Below are 26,076 nucleotides of genomic sequence, written 5' to 3' on the forward strand. Positions count from 1 at the left end.
GGCAACCCGGCCCTGGCCAATTAAGGAAATGCAGGGCACCTGAGGAACAGGTGGAGAAGCAGGGCTTAAATAGCCTGCTTCTCCACTTATTCGGGGCTCTCCCAGCCATGTGGCTCCTGTACGGAGAGACCGGTCCTCGTGGGTGACGGGGATTCCACCCACGAAGGATAGGACCGTCAATTCCTCCCAGGTTTTTTGTTCTTTTGTGTTTTTCAGCGAGAGACTTTATGTTTGGAATAAAACATGCCTTTTTGGCTTTTCCCCTCGAAATTGTGTCCTGTTTGGGAGGAGGTGGTTCGCTCACCGTGCCGGGTTACCACAATACATGAAGAATAATAGAATATATAATAGAATAATAAGTAGCTATTGTATTGTCCAGTTAGACAATCGGTTTTGATGTCAGAAAATATGTAGTGTATTGCAATGATTTGTCCATGTTTGCCCAGAGTGTGCTTGTGTATGAGTGCATGGGGTTGTGTGTATGTTTGTGTGTGAGCGCATGTCTCTGTGTGTGTGTGCGTGTGTGTGGTGTGTAAGTGTGTTTGCACACAGGGTGTGTGTGTGTGTTAGTGTATGTGTGTGTGTGCTCTGGGGGTGCAGGCGCGTGGCTATGCATCCAAGCATGTGTGTGTGTTTGTGTGTGTGTGATGCGTTGGCCTGCGGGCCTGTGTTCATGTTGAGCCTGAACCAGTGGCGGAACAACTTTACAAAGGCCCCTGGGGCAGAAATGGGTCAAGATCAGAAGTATGTATGGATGTATGTATGGATATGGAAAAATTAGAAACAAACTAGATTAGAGGGGCTGGCTGGGGCATAATATGAGCCTTAAACTGTTTCATTGCATTTATTTTGAATACATATTTTTCCTTTATAGCCATTAAGAGTTTAAAAGGGAACTTTGCAACTTTTTTTTTGCTTAATTTACCTTAATTAAGCAGGTTAAGCGCATTGTGATGGTTCTATAACACTTTATGGGTCGATTGTTGGCTGTTTCGACTCCCCCTAGCGCATCTGGGAGGAGAAAGGTAAAATGCAAGTTTCTGCCACTGACCCACCGCCAACTCTCGATGGGAGTCTCGGGTCTCGCGAAGTACCCACAAACACTGAACCGGCTAAATATAAACACAAGTAGCAAAGGGATTTTTACATTCATCATGGATCAGTCGACTAAAAAGAGAAAGAGAAACCCAATGTCGGAGGAACAGAAGAAGAGAATAGGGAGACTGACCGACAGAGAGGCCAGACACGAGTAAACGTTGGGCAAGTTCCTCAGGAATAGCGTGAACTGAAAGAAAAAGAAGACTGCAAATCGGATGCCGACTTGGCCGGGTTGCCCTTGAAATTGTAAGTACCCTTGGGTGAACTTTGTTCTCTTGGTATTGTGGCTTTCTTGATGTTGATAGTCTCTGTCAAAATGAGTTTGCTCGACCGTTTTGTTGTGAGCCCTGTATGTTTCTAGCTTGCTAGGGTGTTAGCGTACTCGCTACCAAACACCTTTGTTTCCATGGTTGTTTTGCTGTTCATCTGTCTCATCCCCCAGATACAGGCTAAATCCCTGGATCAAGGTTCTTGTTTATTTAGATCACTAGACCGCTATTAGAATGCCTCCGATTTCATTTTAAAATTTCTAAGAGTGTAGCCTATATCATATGATATGTCCGGCTGGCATATAATGCAGTAGCCTGCACGAGAGCTGCTAGTTAGCACATGTTCGTCGGTAACAGAGCTACATTTTTTTTAAAAATTACATTTTACGAGACGTGAGCCTCCATTATAGCTTTAGCCATGTTATACCTTTGGTGTAGTTCCCCTTGTGTAAACATGTTTGCAAAAAGATTGCTTTGTAATTTCTCTTAGTTACAAGCATTGGCAAAAAGCATTGTTATGAGTTATCGTTACGAGGCTTGATGACCCAAGACGGCTCGGCCTGCTTGCCCCGGTACATCCACCACCCCCATCCGAACTTGTGCGGGTACAAGTGTCACGAGGAAACCTTAATCCAGAGAACCCTCAAGAAGATGCTACACAATAGCCGTAGGCAAAAAACAAACCATGAAGAACTGACACATTCTTTCATTTTTTTTTTTTTTTATAAATATTTTTCTAACCTAAAAGTGTGTATTATTGAACAGCTGAAAGAAAGGTTGTGCAAACATCTGTTATATAAAAAAGGGAAACATTTTAAAACTATATACAATAATGTTTATTGCAAACATATACACGTAAACATAAATGTGTCCCTAATCTTCCAGACACAGCATCTGGCTATGACAACTCTCCTGCGGGGACTGGCGACAGCATACCCTCTCAATGTCTGAATCCATCTCCCTGCAATTCCGACAAGTGCACAAGTGACGTACTTGAGCAGACACATAAATGTACGATTGCTGCGCAAATTGTTCATGCTATCGCTATGTATTATGTTGGCCAACACTCTTACACTGATCGTTCTTTTCAACAACCAAAGATAAAACAATTCTAATCTAGAATAATATAACCGCAAGCGGTTATTAACGGGGTCGAAGCAAAATTAAAAGTCAAGAATACACTAATGGCAGATATATAAATATATCATATAATTGTCATATTTAAGGAAAGATGTTCAACTTATAAAACTGAACTGCAGCCTCATTCACATGGTCAAAATGTCTATTGATAACCACTAGTGCTGTCAGTTTAACGCAAAAATCGACTTAGACAAAATCGACTTGGTTGCGACATTGACAGTTTGTGAGTGTTGCGGCTGTTGAGTGAGTAATGGGTTGCGGGCACACAGCTCAGGCTGCCGGACAGCGCTGCAAGGAACTTTTATAAACGCAATATTGTTATCCCGCAGTAATCAGCCCGACAGCCCCGAAACGTTAAAGGCCCACCAAGAATTCTCCCGACTCTCCCGATTACCACTCCGCCATGTGTGTGTGTGTGTAGGCGTTATTCGATAGCCTGGTAATGTGTATAGGCCTACGTACGGTAGGAATATTCATACTGGTTTAAATAATAAATGTTACAGTATATCCCATCTTTGCTGAGCAAGAGTTTTGTTCGAAAGTTCAGTGATTTAAATAAATAAAAGCCTGGGCTATTGAAGTTTTACGGTAGGCCTACCACTGTTATGCACCTACCCGATGCACCTACCCGAATTCACAGCGGTTCTCTCTTCTTATATCCATCTTACCAAATATATTTTATTACTGTCCTTCTCAACACTCTCTGATCTCACTATTAATTATTGATTAATCGCGAGTTAACTATGACATTAATGCGATTAATCGCGATTAAATATTTGAATCGCTTGACAGCACTAATAACCACACAACATCCAGATAACTTAAAGCACACATTTCTCAAGTGATTTAAGGGCTTTCTTCAAAGCATGTACCTGAAAAATCTTTGAAATTCTGGGGAAATTAAACATTTGTAGTCAAGAACACAACCTGGTCTCACAGGAATCCGTGAAATTACCACGGACATTTAACTCAAAATCCATGGAATCCTCACGGAAACACGCCAATTTCCCTGATATGGCCACGGATTTTGCTCCAATGCAAGTTGATGACACTCATATTCCGTGGCACACACACAGATCTCCGTTTCAATGAACGAGTCGACCACGCGCGCTTAACTCATAATCCGTGGTGGCCTAACGGAATCACTTAAATTGTCTGTGATATGCCAACGGAATTTGCTCCAATGCAAGTTAATGACACTCATATTCCGTGGCACACACACAGATCCCCATCTCAATGACCCAGTCAACCTGGTCTCACAGGGATCTGTGAAATGACCATAGCCTATATGTATATATGAATGAAATTCATATTGTTCTCGCCCATGCACCCATCTTGAATTTAAAAGACCATTTTCGTTGCTTCGAGGGGGTCTGGTGGTCTCTGTATATAATAAATAAATAAATAAACATCTATATATAACCTACCTAAAACCGTGCCTAAAACCGCCACTGCCTCGAAGCAACTAAAGTGGTCTATTATATTCAAGAAGGGCCGGTGAGAATAGGGATATAGTGCCATACATTCAATATGAATTTCATTAATTTCCAAGAGGATGGTCAATGGTCAGATACAGATCTCGTTATAACAATTATTTATATCGATGTAACGAGAAAGGATGTTATGATAACGCCAAGAAAATAAAGGCTAGGCCTACTTGGTTCTAATAATTTAAATATAATTAACTTATAAAGCGTATAACAGACAATGAGACAAGGGCAAGCAGAGGCTGCATTTTAACCGATTTCGGCCTATAACCTTACATACATATAATAGTCTAACTCTATATGTCAAATGTATGATATGCTGTAGGCCTACATATAGGCTAATTTTTTATATTATAAATATTTAAATATTGTCATACCTGAACCACGTTCCCCATAGAAAAAAGTACACCGTGTTACTTGGTGTTACAACCCTCTTCGTTGATTGGATTGGTGGAAGTGGATTGTCAATGGTCAGATACAGATCTTCTTATAACGATCATAGCTACATGGTCTACTTATAATATTATAACTAAATAGTTATATATTTATTTACATATAATATAAATTTAAATATTTAATTTATTCAATATTAAACCAATGCATTTCAATCGGGAGATTATTTTCGACTTCAGAAGGGGGGGCGGGCTGCGCAGGATTAGTCAAAACAACGATCCGATTTATCAGATGTTTGAGCAGACCCCCTCACAAACTGAAACTAACCACGTTCCTTAAACCCAGTCTCACACCAGATTGTAGTAAAACTGCCCACAGCGGAAAATACATTACAATAACCGCTCTAAACATGTGAGACGCCTACGTTTTTTGCCCTATTCTTTTCAATGGGCCTGCCTCCACGCCACGTGACTGTCATGGTTGCTATGGTGGTTGCCATCGACTGCCCCCCGTATCTTTAAATTTTCCACAGTTTAGACTTGTAATTAATGAGCTACTTTTGAAATCAACCTGACTCATTTTTTTTAATCACTGTCTGGTGGCTAGTTACGTCACTCTGAGAGATGCACACAGACATATTTGGTAGTGACACAGCCTATAACCTATTCGTGAAAGCAGAACATCAAGCTCATTGATTGAACGAGGCTTGGTTATTTGAAATAATTCATTAAAATCATGCGTGAGAGGTCATTCCTCCCCCTGAGTGTGTATTGACTATTTCTGGTGATTGAAATGCTCATTGCAAGCTTCCTATTTATGTCTAGTTTACCCCTACTGTCCACAAGCACCCCCCCCCCCCCTCCCCATATGGATATGGAGAATTGTTGCCATGCCCCAGTGGTGGTGGCGTCATATCTATGAAAGAGGGCATTCAAATACACTACAATGATCAATTAGGAGGCCGAAGCCCTAAAGGAAGTGATGCAATTGGTAACTTCTGAGTCAAGGACAGTAACAAGTAAGCTATAGACCTGGGGTCTCTTTTATATCAACGGGGGTCTCAAAGGACGCATACGATCATCAATTTAGGGATTCCAGCCCTACAAGAATTCACTCAGCAAGTGCTTCATCTCGTTGCACCTCACCCAGCGGCTCGCTTGCAAGATTTTGGCCTGAAGTTCTTCCCAGACCTACACATTAGCCATCCAACATTCATATCTCAGATTCAGGCCTCTCTTTAACAATGAAAAAAAGTCATGAGAGAAATTCACATTAACTATTTTTTTTATCTCATAAGAGGCGTGGTGCCGGCTCCTTTTGACCTTTTGACCCCAGACTTCAAAATCTTGTCCACAGGCCAGCTGTATCTACACACCTTAATGCACAAATTTACACCTCCATCCCACCAAAAATGGGGACCAGAAACAAACCTGTCTTATGCACATTTACCTTACTGTTGGAGGTCTTGCCCCTTTTCCCGCCTTTTCAACATAGCTAGAGATGGCAAAATGTATATGCACATTTACCAGGGTCCCGAGAACTACATATCTGGAGTTCTAGCCCTTACAGAAAAAAAGTTTTAACCATGGACTGTTTTTTGGACAAAGCCTCTCAGAAGTGTTGCCTGCAAGACCTAGTGGATCAGAATGTGTTTGAAAGACAGTTTTTGAGATAGGAAGGTCCTACCGCCCTGAAACTTGAATACCTTATTCCAGGGCGTAACTGGGACCCCCACACCGAAACTTGGCCCTCTCTGACCCCGAGGGCAGGGAGAGGGGGCGGTCTGAGGTTTTGGGTTAGGGTTAGGGTTAGGGTTAGGGTTAGGGTTAGGGTTAGGGCTGGCCTTTTTCCAGAGACCCACAATTTTCACAGAGTAATCCCAAGATACACCCTGGTTGAAGGTCTAATGGACAAGATTCTAACTCTTGTCAACTAATTTAGATTACTTTCTAGCAACGGCTTGTTGCCAATGCATTTCAATGGAGCATTTGATGATGCTGTGTGAGCCTTTCCTGTAGGGCTGGAGCTTACTTGTTAATGTCCTCGCCTCAGTCACCTATTGCATCACTTCCTTTAGGGCTTCAGCCTCCTGATTGATCATTGTAACATTCCGGATAGTACAGTTCTGAAAATTTGCACTGTTAATGGTATCCACCTAATGATAGCCGTATGGTAGTTATACAATAACAAAATGGTCATATAGGCAAAATGGGTTGAGAATGTGGACGTTTGGCTTTTCTATGAAATTGTGGGAAAAGTAACAATTTTTAGAGCAGAATACCTGGGTGAAAAAGATGCATCTGATTTTAGAGATTAATATGATGAAAGAATTTTGAGTCCAGGTCAATCTAGTAAGGAGAAATAAGGCTAGTTCATAATTTTTTTAAATAGCGCCACCTTTGGGTGCAGTACCACAATTTGGGTTTATGGGTAGTGGGGGGTATTGGTATCCACCTAATTATAGTCGTATGATTTTTTATACAATAACAAAATGGTCACATAAGAAAAATGGGCTAACTGCTCCATTTTATTGGCCAATATTTCTCAAATGGAACTAAATAAAACAAATTCTGTTCGATGATTTTTGTGAGGCTTGGTCTAAAGATTTTATGTGGCGATTTTGGTGAATTTTGGATTATTTTTGTAGCATGTGAATCTTTTTATCATGTTTAGCTGTAATATGAAATTGTGGGGTTTTATAAATGCATCTGATTCTAGAGATTAATTTTCTTAAAGAATTTTGAGTCCAGGTCAATCTGGTGAGAAGAAATTAGCCTAATTCATGATTTGTTACTCGGCGCCACCTTTGGGTGCAGTACCACAAATTTGGTTTTATGGGTAGTGGGGGTTATTGGTAACCATACCTGAAAATTTCAAGAGATTTCGACTTACGGTGTAGGCTGCCGTATGACTTTTACTGAATTTCAGCGAAAAAAAAACGTTACAGAAACAATAGGGGACCAAGCAGCTTCGCTGCTCGGACCCCTAATAACATCTCCCCGTCAACTATAAAAAAGGATGGGTTTATGTTTATTGTAACACAACACAAATACACGATTTCAAAATGTATAACCTTGTCTACTCTTTATGAACACCTACCTCGGACATGGCTCCACACATTTGCTTCTTTGAAAACAAATGCATATGGCTAGCGTAGAAGTGGGTGGGGAAGGGTTGTCAATGAGTTGTTACGACAGTGTTGTAAAATATCAACTCCGAAGCTGTAGGGAGAGCTGTGTAGAGAAAAGTGCGAGCGCAAACCGAGAAAACGGCGAAAATATGGCCGATCCTGCATAGTGGGCCTTTAAGGAAAAGTCAAAATGCCATTTCGAAACCTAACCTAACTTAACATGTATACATGTTAACCTAACATGGTTAACCTGACCTATTCATCAGGATTTTATTGAAAAGGTGTTCGACGCAACTTTCGTTCAGCAAGGTCATTGACAATTTGTGTGATGTCAAGATTCCTTGCTCGTTAACTCTCAATTGACAATATGGCCAATGATTGGCCATATTGTCAATTGAGAGTGAACAGAGTTGAGAGTTAGCAGCCTACATTCTGGAGGCTATGGTTGACGTCAGATGACGTTTAAGGAGCATATATGGTACCCATCGTGCATTTGGGTACCATATCATGAATTCATTTGATTAAATACGAAAAGCAACCACATAGATTAAAATAAAAAGTCACAAATTTATTCCTTTTCAAGATTGTTTTAGGGATTTCATCTCAGATTTTTTTTTCTCAATTTTGACTCCCACCATGATAAAATAGATATACCTAAAATCACAGGTATTTTAACTTATGTCAACTTTGTCATTAACATCAAAGCTAGTTATGCCTAGTAACTATAAAAATTATCCTTCTCTCGCTTTGCTCATTGTTCTGGGGGACTCGTGGAGCATGGAAGAGGTGCTCTGTGACACGGCAGAGGGCCCAGGGGCGATGGCAAAGCAGCTCAGATCTCAGCTCTCAGTCAGATGCACGCACGCACACACACGCGCACAAGCCCACACACATACACACCCAAATTTGACCTCAATTGTCATATGTTTTTTTGGATGCTGGTGTGTGTGTGAACAGGATATTGTTTGTGTTCCGACACATGGCTTTCATTCACATTATTGTTGTGACACATGTAGTTTATCACGTTATGCATCCCAGAGTTCATCCAAGCCAACATTGAGCAGTGCAAGCTCTGATGCTGACCTGTGTGTGTTTGTCTTCATCTTTGTGTGTGTGTGTGTGTGTGTGTGTATGTGTGTGTGTCTGCACTAGCTGGCCCAGGACGAGAGCAGCCCGGTGCGGGGCTTCGGGGTGGTGGAGTACGAGAGTGCGGAGCAGGCGGAGGCTGTGCTGCTGGAGATGGACCGCACCATGCTGGGCGGCCAGGAGATCCGCCTGTCACTCTGCACCCCCGGCGCGTCGGGACGCAGCACCCTGGCCGCGCTCATCGCTGCCCGGGGAGGGGTGAGTCCCGCTTGGGGGCAGTTTGTCTCGCATGTCAACACAGGCGTCGGTTGTGATGAGCGACAGCTGGACGGGCCCCCTCTCACTGGGAGCCGCTCCGTCACTCTGTGGTCAGGCGTAGACGTGTGAACAGGCACGGCGGGATTGCAGCTACATATGGACGCTTATGGTTATTACGTCGTTATTAGTTTTTATTTAATTAAGGGAAATACATTTTGTTGGGTCACACAATTATTACCCCGCCAGACTCTAATAAATATGTGATAACTGATGAAAATACACCTTTACATAGTGGATAGTTGCCATGGAATTTCTGTAGTATTATTTTCTCTAACTGGTAATGGATTTTATCTTTTTGAAAACTGGGACAAACATTATGGGGTGATGTCAAGTTCACATTAGAAAACAAGATTAGGACTAATGGAACTCTCTTTATTCTGGGTGCATAATCCGCTTTTTAGCCTTTAGTTTGTTACTGGCTTCTTTAATACCAGCCTGGTTAATACACGCATGTTAAATGCAGGCCTGTTTAATACAGGCCTGCATGCACTATATGTTCCGAAACTCAAGATGGAAGCTGTTGGCCAATCAAGGCCAGTTTCTTGTTACGAGTGATCTGATGTTGCCTGAGACACACACTCACACACGTTGACACAAATGTGGACACACATTACGTGGACACACATACATGTTGACACATACACGCCGACACCCACAAACACACATGCAGACAAAAAAACCAACCTGAATTCATTCAACGGAGCAGTTGGCTGGGTGTACAAACCTGTTGAGGAGCAATGCCCTACAGGACGGAAGCCCCGTTAACAAGACTAAACGCAGAGACCGTGGCCCTCCCACGGAGCCCTTAGGGCGGTACGGGGGCCTGGCGCGGCATGATTACAGCTCTGCAGACGGAAAGGGCTCCTCTCCTTTCTGTCTCAAAGACACCACAACGCCAGTTGTGCCACGGAGAACGAGAACCACACCAGATATATATAATGTGTTTATATATGTGTATGATCAAAGAACATGTGACAGAAAGAGACAGGACGAGGGACGTGCATATGAACACGAATAAATAAACACCTCTATTGACATGGAGCAGTAGGTGTGGAACAAAGGAAGAGGGCAGCTCTGGCAGACTGAGGGGTTCTGTGGCTCGAGGGAGCCCAGGAGCCCACACACAATCTCCTGAACCAACGCCGCCCATTAAAAGCAGCAGAATTAAAAAGGATAAAGACCTTGTCTTCTCTGAGGCTCAAAAGAGCCCCTAGCAAAGAAATACTAAAATAATTCATTATAGAGCTAATGATGGGGGAAGGCTGCTGGATAGTGACTCACATTACCGCAACACTACGTATGTGTATGTAACACTACATATGCAACACTGCGTATGGCTTGTTCATTTTTAAATAACAAGCCATATTGAAATTTGTCTATTTCAAGAATAAAATCCCCAGTACCAACTGCAGTGCCCTTCTCCCCCCAAAGATCCACTTACCACAGGTTGAGAAACACTGAGGGCCTTTCTCGAGTATGCCAAGTTTGGAGTTTGGTACTTGGTATTTAGGGCTCGGCAGTACAAACTCCTGGTTGTTGCGAAATGCATTCTGGGATACTTAGACACGCACACATATATGCACAAGCACACACAGACTTTACTCAGCTTCAAGTGGAGGGTTTGCCCGATTTGGGCTTTTAAAATGTGTGTAACTATAAAGCTTATTTGCACCAGGGAGCAATAGAGACAAGTTAACCTTGTTATGGTGATGGTAGGGATTTGATGGGACTCGAATCAGATAACTTAATATAATGACCCCTAGGGAGAGGGGGGATGGGCACCATCTGCCCACCAGCATCACACTGCAAAATATTGGACAGCAGAGATACTGGGCTGGAAACAAGAAGAGCGGGGCGTCTTGCTTGTGTATTGTTACGGAGATATTCTACCGTGGAAAGCTCACTCAGACAAATGTAAAAAAACATTTAATTACATTTCTACAGTGGTGTACTTGATTTTAAACTTTACAAACTTGTTTTCAGTTCACTATTGCTGGCCACCTCCAGCGACATGATTTGATCAAAACAAACATTTGAGCTAGTCTAATTCGGGAGACTAAACTGACTGTAACCGTCTGTGTGTATGTGTGTTTGCGTGTGTGCATTCACGTGTGTATCCAAGCAGATGCTGGGTAATAAGAAAGGTCTGCTTCCGGAGCCAAACCTGGCCCAGCTGTTGACAAGCATCACAAACCCTACGGCCCTGCATGTCCTCCTCAGACCCTACCACACCGGGAAAAGAGGAGGTACGGCCCAGTGGGCAACAGTTGCATGTGCAAATGAATTATCTCTAAGGTGTGATGATGTAGTTTGTTGTTTGGTAAGTGTTTTACATTCAACGTGTACTGCAGCAAATAGCTGCAGTACACGTTATAAATACATTAAATTAAATACATGATTTTGATTATATTGTCCACTTCTCTCTGTCTCTCTGTCTCTCTCTCTCTCTCTCTCTCTCTCTCTCGTAAGGGGTACATGAATTTACAGCTGGTATGGCTATATATTAGTGCTGTCAAGCGATTAAAATATTTAATCTTGATTAATCGCATTAATGTCATAGTTAACTTGCGATTAATCACACCGTTTTTTCTATTCTAAATATCCCTTGATTTCGTGCTGCTAGCCTTTTAGTGAGATCGAGAGTGTTGAGAAGGACTGTAAGAAGAGAGACCCGCAGTGAATTCAACCCGGTCTGCTTGACATCGGGTAGATGCATGACAGTGGTAGGCCTACCGTAAAACTTCAATAGCCCAGGCTTTTATTTGTTTCAATCGATGAACTTTTTAACAAAACTCTTGCTCATTAAAGATGGCAAATACAATAACATTTATTATTTAAACCAGTATGAATATTCCTACCGTACGTAGGCCTATACACATTACCAGGCTATCGAATAACACCTACACACAGACACACACACACACACACACACACACACACACACACACACACACACACACACACACACACGGTGGCGGAGTGGTAATCGGGAAAGTCGGGAGAATTCCCGATAGGCCGTTAACGTTTCGGGGCTGTCGGGCTAATTACTGCAGGATAACAATATAGCGTTTATAAAAGTTCCTTGCAGCGCCGTCCGGCAGCCTGAGCTGTGCGCCCGCAACCTCTCACTCACTCAACAGACGCCACACTCACAAACTGTCAACATCGCAACCAGGTCGATTTTGTCTAGAGGGGAGTAACTGAGCGGCACCTCCCGAAGTGGTACAGCCCAGTTGGGCCTTGAACTGCGATTGGTCAGAAAGACGTAACAGCTAATGACAACATTGAACTGTCGTGCAGGCTCGAACAGAGTGACGCACAAACACACACACACTTTTAAGGAGCTTTTCACCTGCTCCTTATCCTTGCTTGCCCCAACAAGTTTGTGCGGCGTTGTGGCGTGCTTGTTGTTTTGTTTCCGGTGTAGGTAGATCCGGTATGGTGTTGTAGTTTTTTTAACGTGACTAGTTGTTGCTAGACAGCAGGTGAAAAAACGACAACGTTTGCCAAGCCAAAAGAGCGTTAATCTCACGATAAATTAACGCTGTTAAAATTGGTTTGCGTTAACACCGTTAATAACGCGTTAAACTGACAGCACTACTAAGCTGGTATGGCTATATAACTAGTATTTACTTGACAATGGAATAAAACACTAGCGTGTTGCCTCCACGCAACACGATCCACGCAACACACTTGTCACCAGAGCAACAGTGACCTGAGTCTGTTTCATTTGTGCTCTGCGATCGGCTGTCGTCAATGCCATCGGTGATCTTTTCAAGCCGTCTGTGGTCTTTTCTGCCGATTGCAGATCGGTCATGACCAAATCGTTCAGTCGGCCAATCTGATTGGTGGAGTGCTAGCCCTTGACTAGCGAATCAGTGAATGAGAGGAGGTGACGATTGTAAACAAACCAGACAAACAGTTAAGGCGCAGACGACGGCAACACACATTTTTTTATCATGGCTCTGTGGAGCGACGGACTCGAGGAGCAGCTCATCAGCATGGTTGAGGAGAGAATATATCAGGTACGATTTTCTCTTCTACTTATGTTTGTACATCCCAACTTCGTACAATCTGTAGGACAAACGGGCAAAATGCGTGTGAAGGACCAGAAAGAGACCGCAGGGGCGAAACAATAGATTTCTATTAATTGAAATAGCCTGTGAGCTTAACCAATGCCTCTTTCGCGATTATAAAGACTTATTTTTGGCCAAAGAAATCAGTAGCAGAAGTTGTCGATACAGGTTCCTTTGTAAATGCAGGCATTGTTGGTGTTATTGTGCAGGTTAATACCGTGTTGAGGCAAGAGCAGAAAATTTAATGGCATGAATTGGACATGCAAAATATGAACATATAATTAAACTGTAAAGTTTTCAGAGAAGGAGCTTAGGAAGAAATGGGAATCCCTGCGAACCCAGTACACCCGCTATCTCAGGCTGCCTCCTTCAGGGAGTTCGGGAGAAGAGAGGACCACGAGGCAGCAGTGGGTTTTGCGGAGGCTCCAGTTTCTGGAGCCACACAAGAGGAGGAGAGCATGTAACTCAAACCTCACTCAACAGGTAACAACTTGCACTCTCACGTTGTTAAAAAGTACTGATTTGTCATCAGATTGAAGCCCAAGTAGTGTTCACTATGGACATCACACTAGTTCTTAAGAATTTAGAAGTTTTGTTTTGCAAAAATGTGCTGCTGTTGTTGCTTTGATTCCATGATATTAAATCCACTCTTGTGATTTTTTTAGGAACCCACGGCCCCTACTGACACCGCTACAGGCGCCAGTGTCAATGCCAGCCTCGATAGCAACATTCTTGAAGACAGTAGGACTGATGATGCTTCAGATGAGCCATTGCCGATCGCCGAATTTAGCATAATTTAGGAATCGAGCATGACGAACATAGCAACCTCACAGAGGCCTCCTGCTATGCGCAGCCGGTCAAATCAGAACGATGCCATGCCGAGACCTCAGGTCCTGATGTGGACGATAGGGGCTGCGATTGAAAGGATGTCCTGCAAAGGCAAGGTCGCCGGGGGAATACATCACAGACGCCTTTAAAATTATAGAACACAAATGGCAAAATTCGCCAACACATCTTGTTTATCGCCTGCACCACACTCTCCACAACGCCATGTTTGAATTTTAGGAAGAGCACAATCTAGAGGATGACTGACGATAACTGACATTGAGATTTGTATGTATGCTGTCTTCAATTTATATTTTATACATTTTATACTTTTAATTCATGCAATAAAAACATCTTTGGAAAAGCGAATGTCTCTGTATTTGTCTTCTGTCCTGATGATGATAATAGTACAAATGATGTGGAACTTGTGGGTTACACATATTGCATCATGAGGGCTAGCCAGTGTTGTCTACGGTCGTCACCCATTCCATGAAGTGAACACTGCTAGTATGGTCGTCTGGTGTCAAGTTATAGTTAACTTGACATCTGAACTTTTTATTCCATTATCCCCTGACGAAAACGATGCATGTTTCCAACATCTATGACACTAGTGTGTAGACAATGCAGTGATAATGATATATGAAGCCATTATCATTTATATAATTTTCATTGATCTGAATAGTCACAAATGAAACACAAGTTATCCTCCTCTACATACGGTCAATTTGTCCTATATCTTGCCCCATTGAAAAGGAACTGCACCAGTATCAAACAGGCTACTAAGGTCCCTTGTGAGGAAGGGCCGGATCCTGCGGATGTTGTAAAGTGCAAATCTGCAGGACCGGGCCACCGCAGTGATGTTTGCGGTGCAGCACAACTGATTTTCCAACACTACACCAAGGTTTTTGGCAGTTGGAGAAGGAGATACAGTGATGTTCTCAACAGTGACCAGTAAGTCCATGTGTGGGCAATCTTTCCCTGGTATTAGGAGGAGCTCAGTCTTGTTGAGGTTAAGCCTCAGGTGATGGGCAGTTGTCCAGGTGCTGACTTCTGCCAGACATTCAGATATGCGTGTTGCAATCAGGGCTTTGTCAGATGAGGGAAAGGAGAGAAATAGCTGAGTGTCGTCAGCATAGCAGTGATAGGAAAAGCCGTGGGATGTAATTACAGAGCCCAGAGATCTGGTGTAGAGGGAGAACAGAAGAGGCCCCAGCAACGAGCCTTGAGGGACACCTGTATCAAGCGTGCAAGGTTTGGACAAGGAGCCATTCCATGTTACCTGATAAGTGTGATTCATCAGGTAGGACGTGAACCAGGAAAGGGCAGATTCAGCTATGCCAAGCTCGGCGAGAGTGGCGAGGAGGATCTGGTGGTTCACAGTGTCAAATGCTGCAGACAAGTCAAGGAGAATGAGAACCGATGAGAGGGACGAGGCTCTGGCCGCCCGGAGGGACTCAGTCACCGCGAGGAGAGCCGTCGCAGTAGAGTGAGCTTTTTTGAAGCCTGACTGGTGAGGGTCAAGCAGGTTGCTAGATGAGAGATAGGATGACAGTTGGTTAGCGACGGCACGTTCCAATGTTTTAGAGAGGAATGAAAGAAGAGATACCGGTCTGTAATTCTGGATGTCAGTGGTATCAAGCGTTGGTTTTTTGAGGAGAGGCTTTATTCTGGCAGTCTTGAAAGACGTTGGAACAATGCCAGAAGTGAGGGAGGAGTTAATAAGTGCGGTTAGAAATGGCAGGATGTCGTTTGACACAGCCTGGAGGAGGGAGGAAGGGATAGTGTCAAGGGGGCAGGTGGTGGCATGGTTAGATGTTATAATTCTGTTGACCTCGTCTGAGTTGAGAGGGTGAATTGGGTAAAGACAGAGGTGGGGGTCGGGGGAGGGAGGATGGTGGCAGTGATAAAAGAGGAGCTAATGTCCTTTACTTTCTGGGTAAAGTAGGTAACAAAGTCATCAGCAGTGAGGCAGGAAGGAGGAGGAGGGGAGGAAGGGTTGAGGAGGGAAGAGAACAAGGAAAACAGTTTCCTGGGGTTTGAGGCGGAGGAGTTAATTTTGGTCCGGTAGAAGGCAGATTTGGCTGTTGACACAGTGGAGGTGAAACCTGAGAGAAGAAGGAGATAGTGAGATAGATCATTAGGACAGTCTGATTTCTTCCATTTCCTCTCAGCTGCCCGCAACTCTGCTCTATGGGTCCGCAGAGATTCAGACAGCCAAGGAGGGGGGGGTGAAGATCGTGCCGGTCTGGAGTGGAAGGGACAGAGGGAGTCCAAAGAGGAGGAGAGGGAGGATAGCAGGGTGTCAGAGGAATCCTCTGTGGATAGTTGAAAATAATGCTTCACACTGGAGGTTCGGCATACAACATTTTCGAAACATACAATGCACACAGCACGGTCCATTTGAAAAAAGAAACCAAAGTCTTCTGTCCATGAAGGCTGAAAATCCCTCACCTTGACTTCCTCAGTTGGCGGTGCCATCAGCTTGGCCAAGTAGCCTACTGCTGCCGCTGAAATGTTGGTACTGAGGTAAGCGGCCACGCGCAGCTCAAAGCGGCCACCATGGGAAATGTGCACTGGAGGACGCAGTTAAGACAGCCAGGTCTCACTTAAAGCCGATGCTTTTAATTGCAGGGGAGACAACAAGAATATTTTTTTATTTTTTTCAAGTGTGCCAATGATTATGCTGCCGCATTACAGCGAAAATAAATAAATAAATAAATAATAAAATATATATACTTTTTTTTTATTTAAAAAAAGCGTGGCCGCTTTCCTCAGTACCAACATTTCAGCAGCCATTAAGCTGTTAGGAAGGCGTCTCGTGCAAGTGCAGAACGTACGCTGAAATCAGTAGTCAGTCCTGTGTGTGATGCACACTTTTTGACCGCGTCGGGAGAAAGGAGCCTGCTGATCAGTCCAACTGCCTTTTCTGCCGAAAATCGTCAGTCGGATTGGTCTGCCTGGGCTTTAAGACGGCAAGACCTGTCGCTGAGAGGAATGAGAACAGGATAGGGAGAAACGGGAGGCATCGGGGAGGGGGGTTATAGGCAACGAGAGTCGAGAGAGGAGGAGGTGCTCTCTAAGGAGAAGATCCTGCACAATTAAAGTCTAAAATTGGGAGTGGTGATTTAATGTTAAAGCATTGACTACCTATTCCGGGGGGGGGGGAATAGTATAGAGTGGTGAAGTCACGCACCTTACCGGTAGAGCCCATGGGACCTATGAGATCGAAAAATATGAATGGGTTTCAATGGAGAGAAAGTAATGATTTTCTGGTCCCAGTCTTTATATGCCCCGTATTACACATATGTTGTTTGTGGAATTAAATGATATTTTTTTATGCAAAGAAAACTAAACATTTTCGTTAAGAAGTTTGATAATGTTAGGTTTTTTCCAAGGGGAGGATAAAAGCATCAAAAGAGGTGAAAACCATTATAAGTTAGGGCATGTGGAGAGTTTCAGTTATGTCGATGGGGAGATTGTCGGTCTTGTCCACGCCAGTCGCAGGGAGCGTGACGGCACAGACGAGACATGTAGTCTTTCTCATTGTGTTTTCTCTACAGCCTTTAACTGAACAATTGCACAATAAACGGTAAATCTCTTGACATGAAAAATTATCATTTAAATCCACAAACAACATATGTGTAATCCGGGGCATATAAAGACCGGGACCAGAAGATAATTACTTTCTCTCCATTGAAACCCATCTCATAGGTCCCATGGGCTCTACCGGAAGGGGCGTGACTTCGCCGCTCTATTAGCATCGACGTTGACGCATGAATCTATGATGAGGCGGACACGGGATCAGGGGGAACAGAAAGGTGATGGGGAGTGGACTCTAACACAAACAATCAAGACGGGCGGTCTCAGTTGAATGATCCACGCTGCCCTAAGCCCAACCTTACCTGACACATCTTAGCTAGGTTAAAGGATTGGGTCGTTATGTTAATGTTGACATTGTGGACATGTAAATCAGCCGTTATAATTTATGTCCATATTCCAAACAAGGGTGAGGCAGCTCTCATAGCTTTGCCTTTCTTTGGTCAAACCCAGGTAAGCGCGTACAAACTGCCCTTGCACCTTGACTTTTGTCAAGTAAAGGTGTTAAAGTGTCTGAAACGTGAACGAGGGGTCTCTGAAGCAGAGGTGAGCGTTGAGGTACTAACCTGGGTGCTGTCTGGTGTGTTTCTTCCAGGAAAGTACGGCCGCCACCACAGCCTTCCTTTCCTGCGCCCCCCCATCACCTCGGCACTGCTCACCCTTGGGAAAGCTCACCAGGTCCCCACTTCAGTGTGTGTGTGTGTGTGTGTGTGTGTGTGTGTGTGTACATGCATTTGTCTCTCGTAGGCTTTTGAAATGATTTTAAAATGTCACTGGAAAGATCCAAAAAACGACCTTGACATGACATGGTGTGATTAGCCGTTACAAGCCGTTTTGAAAATCTCCCCCTTATGACATCACAAGTGGGCGTGTCCACCTAGATGTTTGACTGATAGATAAGCAACGTTTGCTACAGTCCACTGGGCATGCTGGTAGACTGATCTATCCAGCAAACATTAAGGTGGACATGCCCACTTGTGATGTCATAAGGGGCAGATTTTCAAAACGGCTTCTAAGGCTAATCAAACTCACACCTGGTGGCATGTCATGGGACCTTTAACCAGGTATTAACCTGCTCATTAAACAAACCCACATTTACCCAAGCACCCGGCTTGTGGGTAGAGTGGATAAAACGTCTGGATGTTGACTCGTGTGTGCGTGTCTCCTGCGGCGTGTTGTTTATGTGTTGATGAAGCGCAGTGTCACATCTGCCCTACAGAGCGCTATGCTGGGAAACGGACTAGTGCTCCAGAACCTTCTACACATGCAGCTGGCCCAGCAACAGCTCATGCACATCAAAGAGAAGCGGATCACCAATGTAAATCCTGTCTGTGTGTTTATGTGTGTGTGTGTGTGTGTGTGTGTGTGTGTGTGCCCATGTCTATTCTAATTGGTTTACATCTGTGAGTGCATACACAATCTTGTCTTTCAGTACTAAATACATTATGAAACAATCAAATGCCTCCTGACTCAAATCAAATTGCAGGGGTGTGTGTCTGTGTGTGTGTGTGTTTTATGCAAATGTTTGCTTGGCGACAAAGGCTCCCGGGTTGACTGGTGCTTCTGTCGTCATCAAGGCTGTTTTTAATGTGGTCTTTCCTTCCCTTGTTTTTCTTTAAACACCTTGACTCTTAATAAGAGGGATAGGAATTGGCAGTAATCTCAGAATACGATATTTGAACGATTTCTGAGTGCCAATACGATATGTATCGCGATTCTGTACATTTTGTGATACTGTAAATATTGCGATACGATATTACAATTCTATAGTGCTATTTTATGTTACCCTTTTCTCACTGGCCGGCCATGCCAAGCAAAATTAAATAAGCAAAAGCCTAATGCTACCAGTTACTAAATTGTAACAAAGTCAACCATGTGACGCAACAGGATCCTGAATTCTCAGTGGTGTATTGGTGAGCTGGCTGACCCCCCTGTGTACTAGTAGGCTAGTGCCATTAACAGTATACATTTTGTTGAGCGGTGCCTCCACTATGAAAATACTGCACTTACCTAGGGTGGGTGAATTGTTTATTTTCACAGAATTAAAGTGGTGAATGCAGATATATGACTGGTGGTATATGAAATCAGTACATACCAACCCAGCACTATATGCAAATGAACTGCCAGAACATCCAAGAATAGATATTTAAAAATATTATAATATGTTAGAGAGAGTGGAGGGGGGGGGAGAGAGAGAGGGGTGAGAGAGAGAGAGAGAGAGAGAGAGAGAGAGAGTTGTCGAAACAGGCTGGTTCTTGCAACCCAACAATGAATAACAAACAAAAGTGAACCGTGTAACATACATGAACGAAATACACACAACGAAATAAAAAGAGCGTGACGTTTTGGCCCGTTGCACAAGGTCTGCTCTCAGTGGAGAGAACCAAACTGTAACAGCTGGCTACGATGCCCGTCCAAATGTCCAACAGTCCGAGGGCGATAGTGTGTGTGTGGGTCAGTATAAGTGTGTATCTACTCAAGACCCATGGTCATGGGCTCCGGAACACTCTGCGGACACTGTGCAGTCCCAGGCGTTGTCCTCTAGCGACTGGGTCCCAAAACCGCTGGCTAACAAAACTGGCAAGGACCTCTCTCTCCGGACTCTAGGATTCGACCAACCCCTCACACATCAAACTCCGGAGACAGAACCCCTTCAAAAACAGCAATTTCGTGGGCATAAACTATTTACAGAATTTGATTGGCTTACAGCTCTACAACTGCCGGGCAACATGTAAATAAAGATACAATAAAACAAATATAAAAAAAAAAACAAATATATAATAATTAAGGGCCTTGTTTCAGAGGTCCTTACATTAATATTTGGTGTGGTTTAATGTTGGGGTTCTAAAGGTCCACGTCAGTTGTTTAATGAACGTGGCCGAACAGAACAGAACATAGTCGATACAAATAGACTACTGGCCAATACACTAAAGCAACCTCTGTATGACGCCACCGTTATTTAGCTCCCACGTAGCGAACATTGACGTTTGTGGCTTACCTTATTGAGGTTACTTAAGAAATATTTTTTGTCAATAGTATTATTATTTCCGAAGCAAATGTCCCAATCCAGATACCCACCTTTGAATAAGTCGATGTTTAGCTTATTCTGCATATGAAATCCTCCATGCTCCTCTCCCCTCCAGGTGGCCAGTCTGCTAGGGGACCCATCGCGGCTGTTGCTCCAAAAGGCCATGTCTCTGAGGACCCTTACCCAGGGGCCCATGGCCCTAGGGAAGGGCCTGCTGGGGGACTCGCCCACGGGTGAGGAGTCCAAATTCAACTTCCCAAATCAATATTGAAAGGACACACTTCCAGAAATGTTCAAAATGTGTTCAAGCAAAGCAACAACCTTGTTTTGTGTAGGCTGATTAACATAGGCTTTCTTTTGAATAAAGATATGAACCGGTAAACCAATCCCAACACACATAGAGAGGTCGAAGTCAATTTCTGACGTACTACACAGCACAGCCTCGGGCGGCCACAAAAAAACAACAACAGAAAGCTCTGTTTTTACATGGAAAAGATGTATGCCAGTTAGTATAGTTTTTAGTGTGTGTGTTAATGTGTGTATGTATGGGATTTTAGTTTGGCCATGTTTTCCTTTGAATTTGAAATGTGACCATCAGGTTTGTTAACCCAAGATCTGCTGGAGCTTCATCCTTAGACACGACACGCTGCCCATCTGTCACACACATATTAGATTCATGATAAGCTGATTAGATGCGTGCTACATGTGTGTGTGTGTGTGTGTGTGTGTGTGTGTGTGTGTGTGTGTTATTAAACCCTGGGGTAATGAATGAAGCCCAGTGATGGAGCAATAAGGCTGCTAGAATGTGAAATATGAGCAGCCGCTTCATTCCATCAAAGCAAACAGGCTCCTTGAGCACAGTTAGCTGCTGTGAACCCCCTGCTCCCCCTCTTTGAGGAGGGAACGGATCAAAATAGACTAGGAGAATATCTGCTTTTATGTCCTTCACTCATATCTCATCCTTACTCTCATCTCCTCCTCTTGTTTGCTCTCTCTTTTCCTGTCCTCTCATCTCCTCTCTACTCATCCTCGCTCGCCTTTTTCCTGTCCTCTCACCTCTCATCTCATCCACCCTCTCTGATTAACTTTTGTCTCATCCCGTCCTCCTCTCATTTCCTGACCTTGCATCTCCTCTACTCTCCTCCATTCTGCGTCATTTCCTGACCTCTTTGTTCTTCCCCCTCTTTAGAGTTTGTCCAGGAGTCCACACCTGTGCCTACACACAATGGTGCAGCGGTGGTGCCCGCATCCTCCATGATGCCCTACAAGCCTGGCCGCGCCTCCGCCGGCGTGGAGCACAACGGCTTCCACTCTTCGTCTGCTGCCTACTCTTCCTCCTCCGCCTCCTCTGTCATCACCTTCTCGGCCTCCAATAGGCAGCCGGCTCCCCCGGGAGGCGTGTTGAGTGTCCATCCCCATGGGCAGGGCTATTCCCTGGGCAGCAACTGTGGCCTTGCCACCCCTACACCGCCCAAAGACCCTGCGGGCCTGCAGGTGTTGCAGCACCACAGCTGTGATGGTTACCACCTGCAAGGCACAGTATGCAAGGCGTTCACAAGCATCTCTCACACACACACACACACACACACACACACAGGCTATACGCATACACAAAAGGGCTATACGCATACACACAACCATACACACACAAATGCTCAAGTGCACACGCACACATGTACGCCAACACACACTTACATAGACACAAGCACAAACGCACGTACACTCGAACAGACCGATATACACATACACACACACACACAGGTGGATTGTATCACTGTGAGACACAATCTCTTTCCCGACTCAGTATTTTCCATTCGTGGTGTATCCCCTTTTGGTGTGCTTCCATTTTATGTTAATTAAACTTTCACACATACCCTCTTTCTCTCTCACTTTTTCTTACATTCTTTTGCCCTCTTTCTCGCTCAATCTTTCTCCCAATTTCCCTCTCGCACTCTATCTCCTTCTCTCTCTTCGGGCCCTATTTTAACAGTCTGAAACGCAAGTGAGAAGCACCAAACGCAAGTAGCTTTGTGGGCGGTTCTATAGCGATGTTGCTATTATACCGGCGGATAAATTACTCTTGCGCCCGACGCAAAATCTAAAAAGGGTTTCCCTGAAGTAACCTAATTACCCGTAGGTATGGAGTTGATATTTTGACAGCGCGTTTGCAGTCTCCGATGAGACAGATGCATGACCATATGAATTTTAAACTTCAAATGGCTCAGTTTATGGCCAAATAATTTGGCCTAATTCACACATGGAATAGCGTTTTCTTCCTTAACTTAAGAAATACTGAGTCAAATAAATTTTGGCAAAGAAAACTTAACACACATTATGATATTCGGTAACACATGCAGATCCACACATGCATGTGAATCTGCATGTGTGGTTCTATTTAATGATACACGCAATACATTAACAAACATCGTTTTGTTACCAGTATTGTATGCATTATCGTCATCGATTTGTGTTCCTAATATGCATGTGTCCCCCCGTTAATAGGCCTATACATTGCCATGGACTGTATTATGCGTTACGTGTTTAGTTTGTGTGTGTTTAAACAGATGGATGCACACATGCGCGCCCGCATTCATTAATTATTTTACACATACACACACGCGCGCGCGCATTCATTCATTCTTTTTAACACTCACTCGCGGTAAAACAATGTTTTCTCATGATCAAATACTCATCAATCCTAAAAGTTATGGGCTTGTACACGATGTCTGTGTTAAGAAACTATATGTTTGCTGTACGGTGTTTGCAGATGCATTGACATAAAAAGTACAACTTATTACCGCTGTATCAGCTGTTCTTTCCGAAATAATTTACCAAGAATGTGTGGCTAGGTAGATGAGATAAGCAAAGTGTATGCACAAGCAACATTATACATGCGCCCTTAAAATAGCATCTGAACAACGCGCCACTGACTTTAAACCAGGTATTTCCTGGTTTGTGGCGGAATTGTTTTCTGAAACTGCAAAATAACGCCAGGGAACATTTGCGCCAGAACACGCCTCCTCCTTTCGCTGAACCACCCCTTGGGGCGCAAGATCACTCCCTAACTTACCAACGCGTGCGTGTGGAGGGAAAAGAACGCTCCGGCCCAGTTGCAAACTAGCAATGACACATGCGTCGGTGTAGAAAGTCAATTGCGCTGGATGCAAGATAGGGCCCTTCAACTGTTTCTTTGAGACCAGAGGGATGTATTCCTTTACTTAGCCCCATCAGTCATCCCAATCATCTATAATACACATGGAAAAAACACAAACGTGCTTACACACAGGCACTGGCCTGTTCACTCCCTCACTCACTCACTCCGCACACGCACATAGCAGCCCATACCCCACATGCACACACACCCACTGGCCAACTCTCTCACATACACACACAAACACACAGTACACAAGTGGCACACACTCTCGCGCCAATCAACAGACATCGAGCAACAGTCCCTCATGATTACCTCCCACTGAAAATACCCACAATGCACTGACCCAACCTGCCTACCCACTTAACACATGTCTCGCTATTTGTCTTCTCATCTTTACTGTCTGTTGGCCACTCTAACCAGCTGCGTGTCTTCTACCTCTAAGGCACTGCGGCTGTGGTCCTCAGCACAGTGCTGCCTGTGAGGCACTGTGGCTGTGTTCTGTCTGCCTGTCGCTTCTGCTGGTGCAGATAATTACTATGACAGAAACCCCAGAGGGGTAATCATAGGGCTGCTTATGGGAGCAGAGGGGAGCAGAGAGCATTGCCTCTGTGGTCCTCATCCTGCAGAGTCACGCAGGGAACCACCGAGACGGAAGACTGTTATTAGCCAACAGCCTAATCTCCTGCCCCGTTTGGCCTTTCTTCTTCTCTTCGCTGGATTTTACATTGAAAAACCTATGTTTGTGTGCGTCTCTTTTTTTCTCTCTCTCTCTCCTTCTCCCTCTCCATCTCTCCCTCTCAGGCCAGTGGCCAGGGTTCTCTGTTGGGTGAACCACCTAAAGAGGTGAAGCTTCCCTCTAACCCCTATCTCAACCTGGCCAGCGTGATGCCAGGCATGGTGCTGCAAGGTACTCATACACACACGCACACACACACACTCATATACACTTACAGACACACACACCTTTCTAGGATATCCCCCAGGTTGATGTGACTATAAATATAACCATTCCACTCATGGCTATGTGTGATCCGCCCACTGTGCTCAACCGCAGGGCCGGTGGGGAGTAAAGCCCAGGCAGGGCAGCCCGGACCTGGGCTTTACAGTAGCTCCCTGGCCCCCCAAGCTTCCCAGGGCTCCAGCTCTCTCTCCCACAGCACTGGGGTGGCGCCCGCCCCGGCCCAGTACACCACGGACACCTACGCCGACTACAGCCAGTACAGCCAGGTGTACTCACAGGTAACGCACACACAGAAACACACACACACATGCGCGTTCGCACACAGACACATTTAGAGCACTTCACATTTCTGTGAAGTGCTCTAAGTAGACGACAAACACATTTAGATGGTGTGTCAAGGTCATATTGCCATGGCCACAATAACAGCCTTACACACACCTACTCTATTTTAAATCCATATTCACCAGCGGGTCTAGGAATAGAGAGAGTCTAGGAGAACAGGCGTAATATACTGTGAATGGGATGTGGTGGTACTGTGGTGAATGTTTCATAGATGGGCCGTTGAAATAGAGTAGTGCAATAAACTATTTGGACGGATTAATCTGCGATGCAAGATAGACTGGTGATGGTTTGAGAGGTAAATGATTGACTAAAATGTTGGATGGATGGTTAGGAAGATGGTGGACAGACAGACTGAGTGTGAGAGGAGCCGTCAAGCTGTGTATGTGTGTGTGTGAGTGTGTGTGTGTGTGCGTCCATCTGTCCCTTCTTCCGCTCTCTCCTCTATAAGGAGAGGAGAGAGCAGGCTCCTCTCTTCAGGAGCCTGACAAGCAGAACCAACAGACTGAACAACAGCTTCTTTCCTTGGGCAATCAGGACACAACACTCTTTATGTGTTGTTTTATATATATATATTTTATACATAAAACATTAATATATTTTATGTTTTTATAAAACATAAAACATAAAACATTAAAAAGACGCACATATACCTCACTTTCTATAAAGTGCAATATGCTTACGGCCTTTTATATTTATTTATTCACATCGCCTGTCCTTGTCTTGTTACAAATGTTTTTCTTGTTATTTCTGTCTTGTTTTTTACAATTTTTAACTTAAGTTGCTTGTTTGTTTTTTGTATGTTTAATGCACCTTCAGTTGGCACTCCCAATTTCGTTGTATAGGTGACTGTACAATGACAAAAAAAGGCTAAAGGCTATCTTATCTTATCCTATCTTATCTTATAGGCCCCCATGCTGTCACTGGAGAGAACGGCTTCATTTATTCCTTTCATTATTTCCTCCTTTCATTCATTCACGTATTGTTTCATTCTTTCGTTCTTTCTTTCTTTTATTCATTCATTATTTCATTCTTTCGTCGTTCATCATCTGTTCATCATTTCTTTGTCCTTTTTTTCAGTCAGTCTGTGTTTCTTTCTTTGTTTCTTCCTTCATCATCAACGTTGATGATGAACTCTAGACAAATAGAGGGCAAGCTACACAGCGGACAGAGGG

The 26,076-nt window shown here is 44.1% G+C and overlaps 1 protein-coding gene across 2 annotated transcripts in view; it reads left to right on the plus strand.

Moving 5' to 3' along the window:
• The window catches only part of raver2 (ribonucleoprotein, PTB-binding 2), a 102,306-nt gene that overhangs the window by 69,499 nt on the left and 6,731 nt on the right, over nt 1–26,076 (plus strand). For both annotated transcript variants that reach the window (XM_079739977.1, XM_079739978.1), the window contains exons 5-12: nt 8,670–8,861; nt 11,047–11,167; nt 18,015–18,097; nt 18,639–18,737; nt 20,563–20,680; nt 21,637–21,986; nt 24,403–24,508; nt 24,656–24,840. In XM_079739977.1, coding sequence (XP_079596103.1) covers nt 8,670–8,861; nt 11,047–11,167; nt 18,015–18,097; nt 18,639–18,737; nt 20,563–20,680; nt 21,637–21,986; nt 24,403–24,508; nt 24,656–24,840 — 1,254 coding nt within the window. The remainder of the gene's footprint in view (nt 1–8,669; nt 8,862–11,046; nt 11,168–18,014; nt 18,098–18,638; nt 18,738–20,562; nt 20,681–21,636; nt 21,987–24,402; nt 24,509–24,655; nt 24,841–26,076) is intronic.

Source organism: Pollachius pollachius (genome assembly GCF_949987615.1).
Source record: "Pollachius pollachius genome assembly, chromosome: 7".
Lineage (NCBI taxonomy): Eukaryota > Metazoa > Chordata > Actinopteri > Gadiformes > Gadidae > Pollachius > Pollachius pollachius.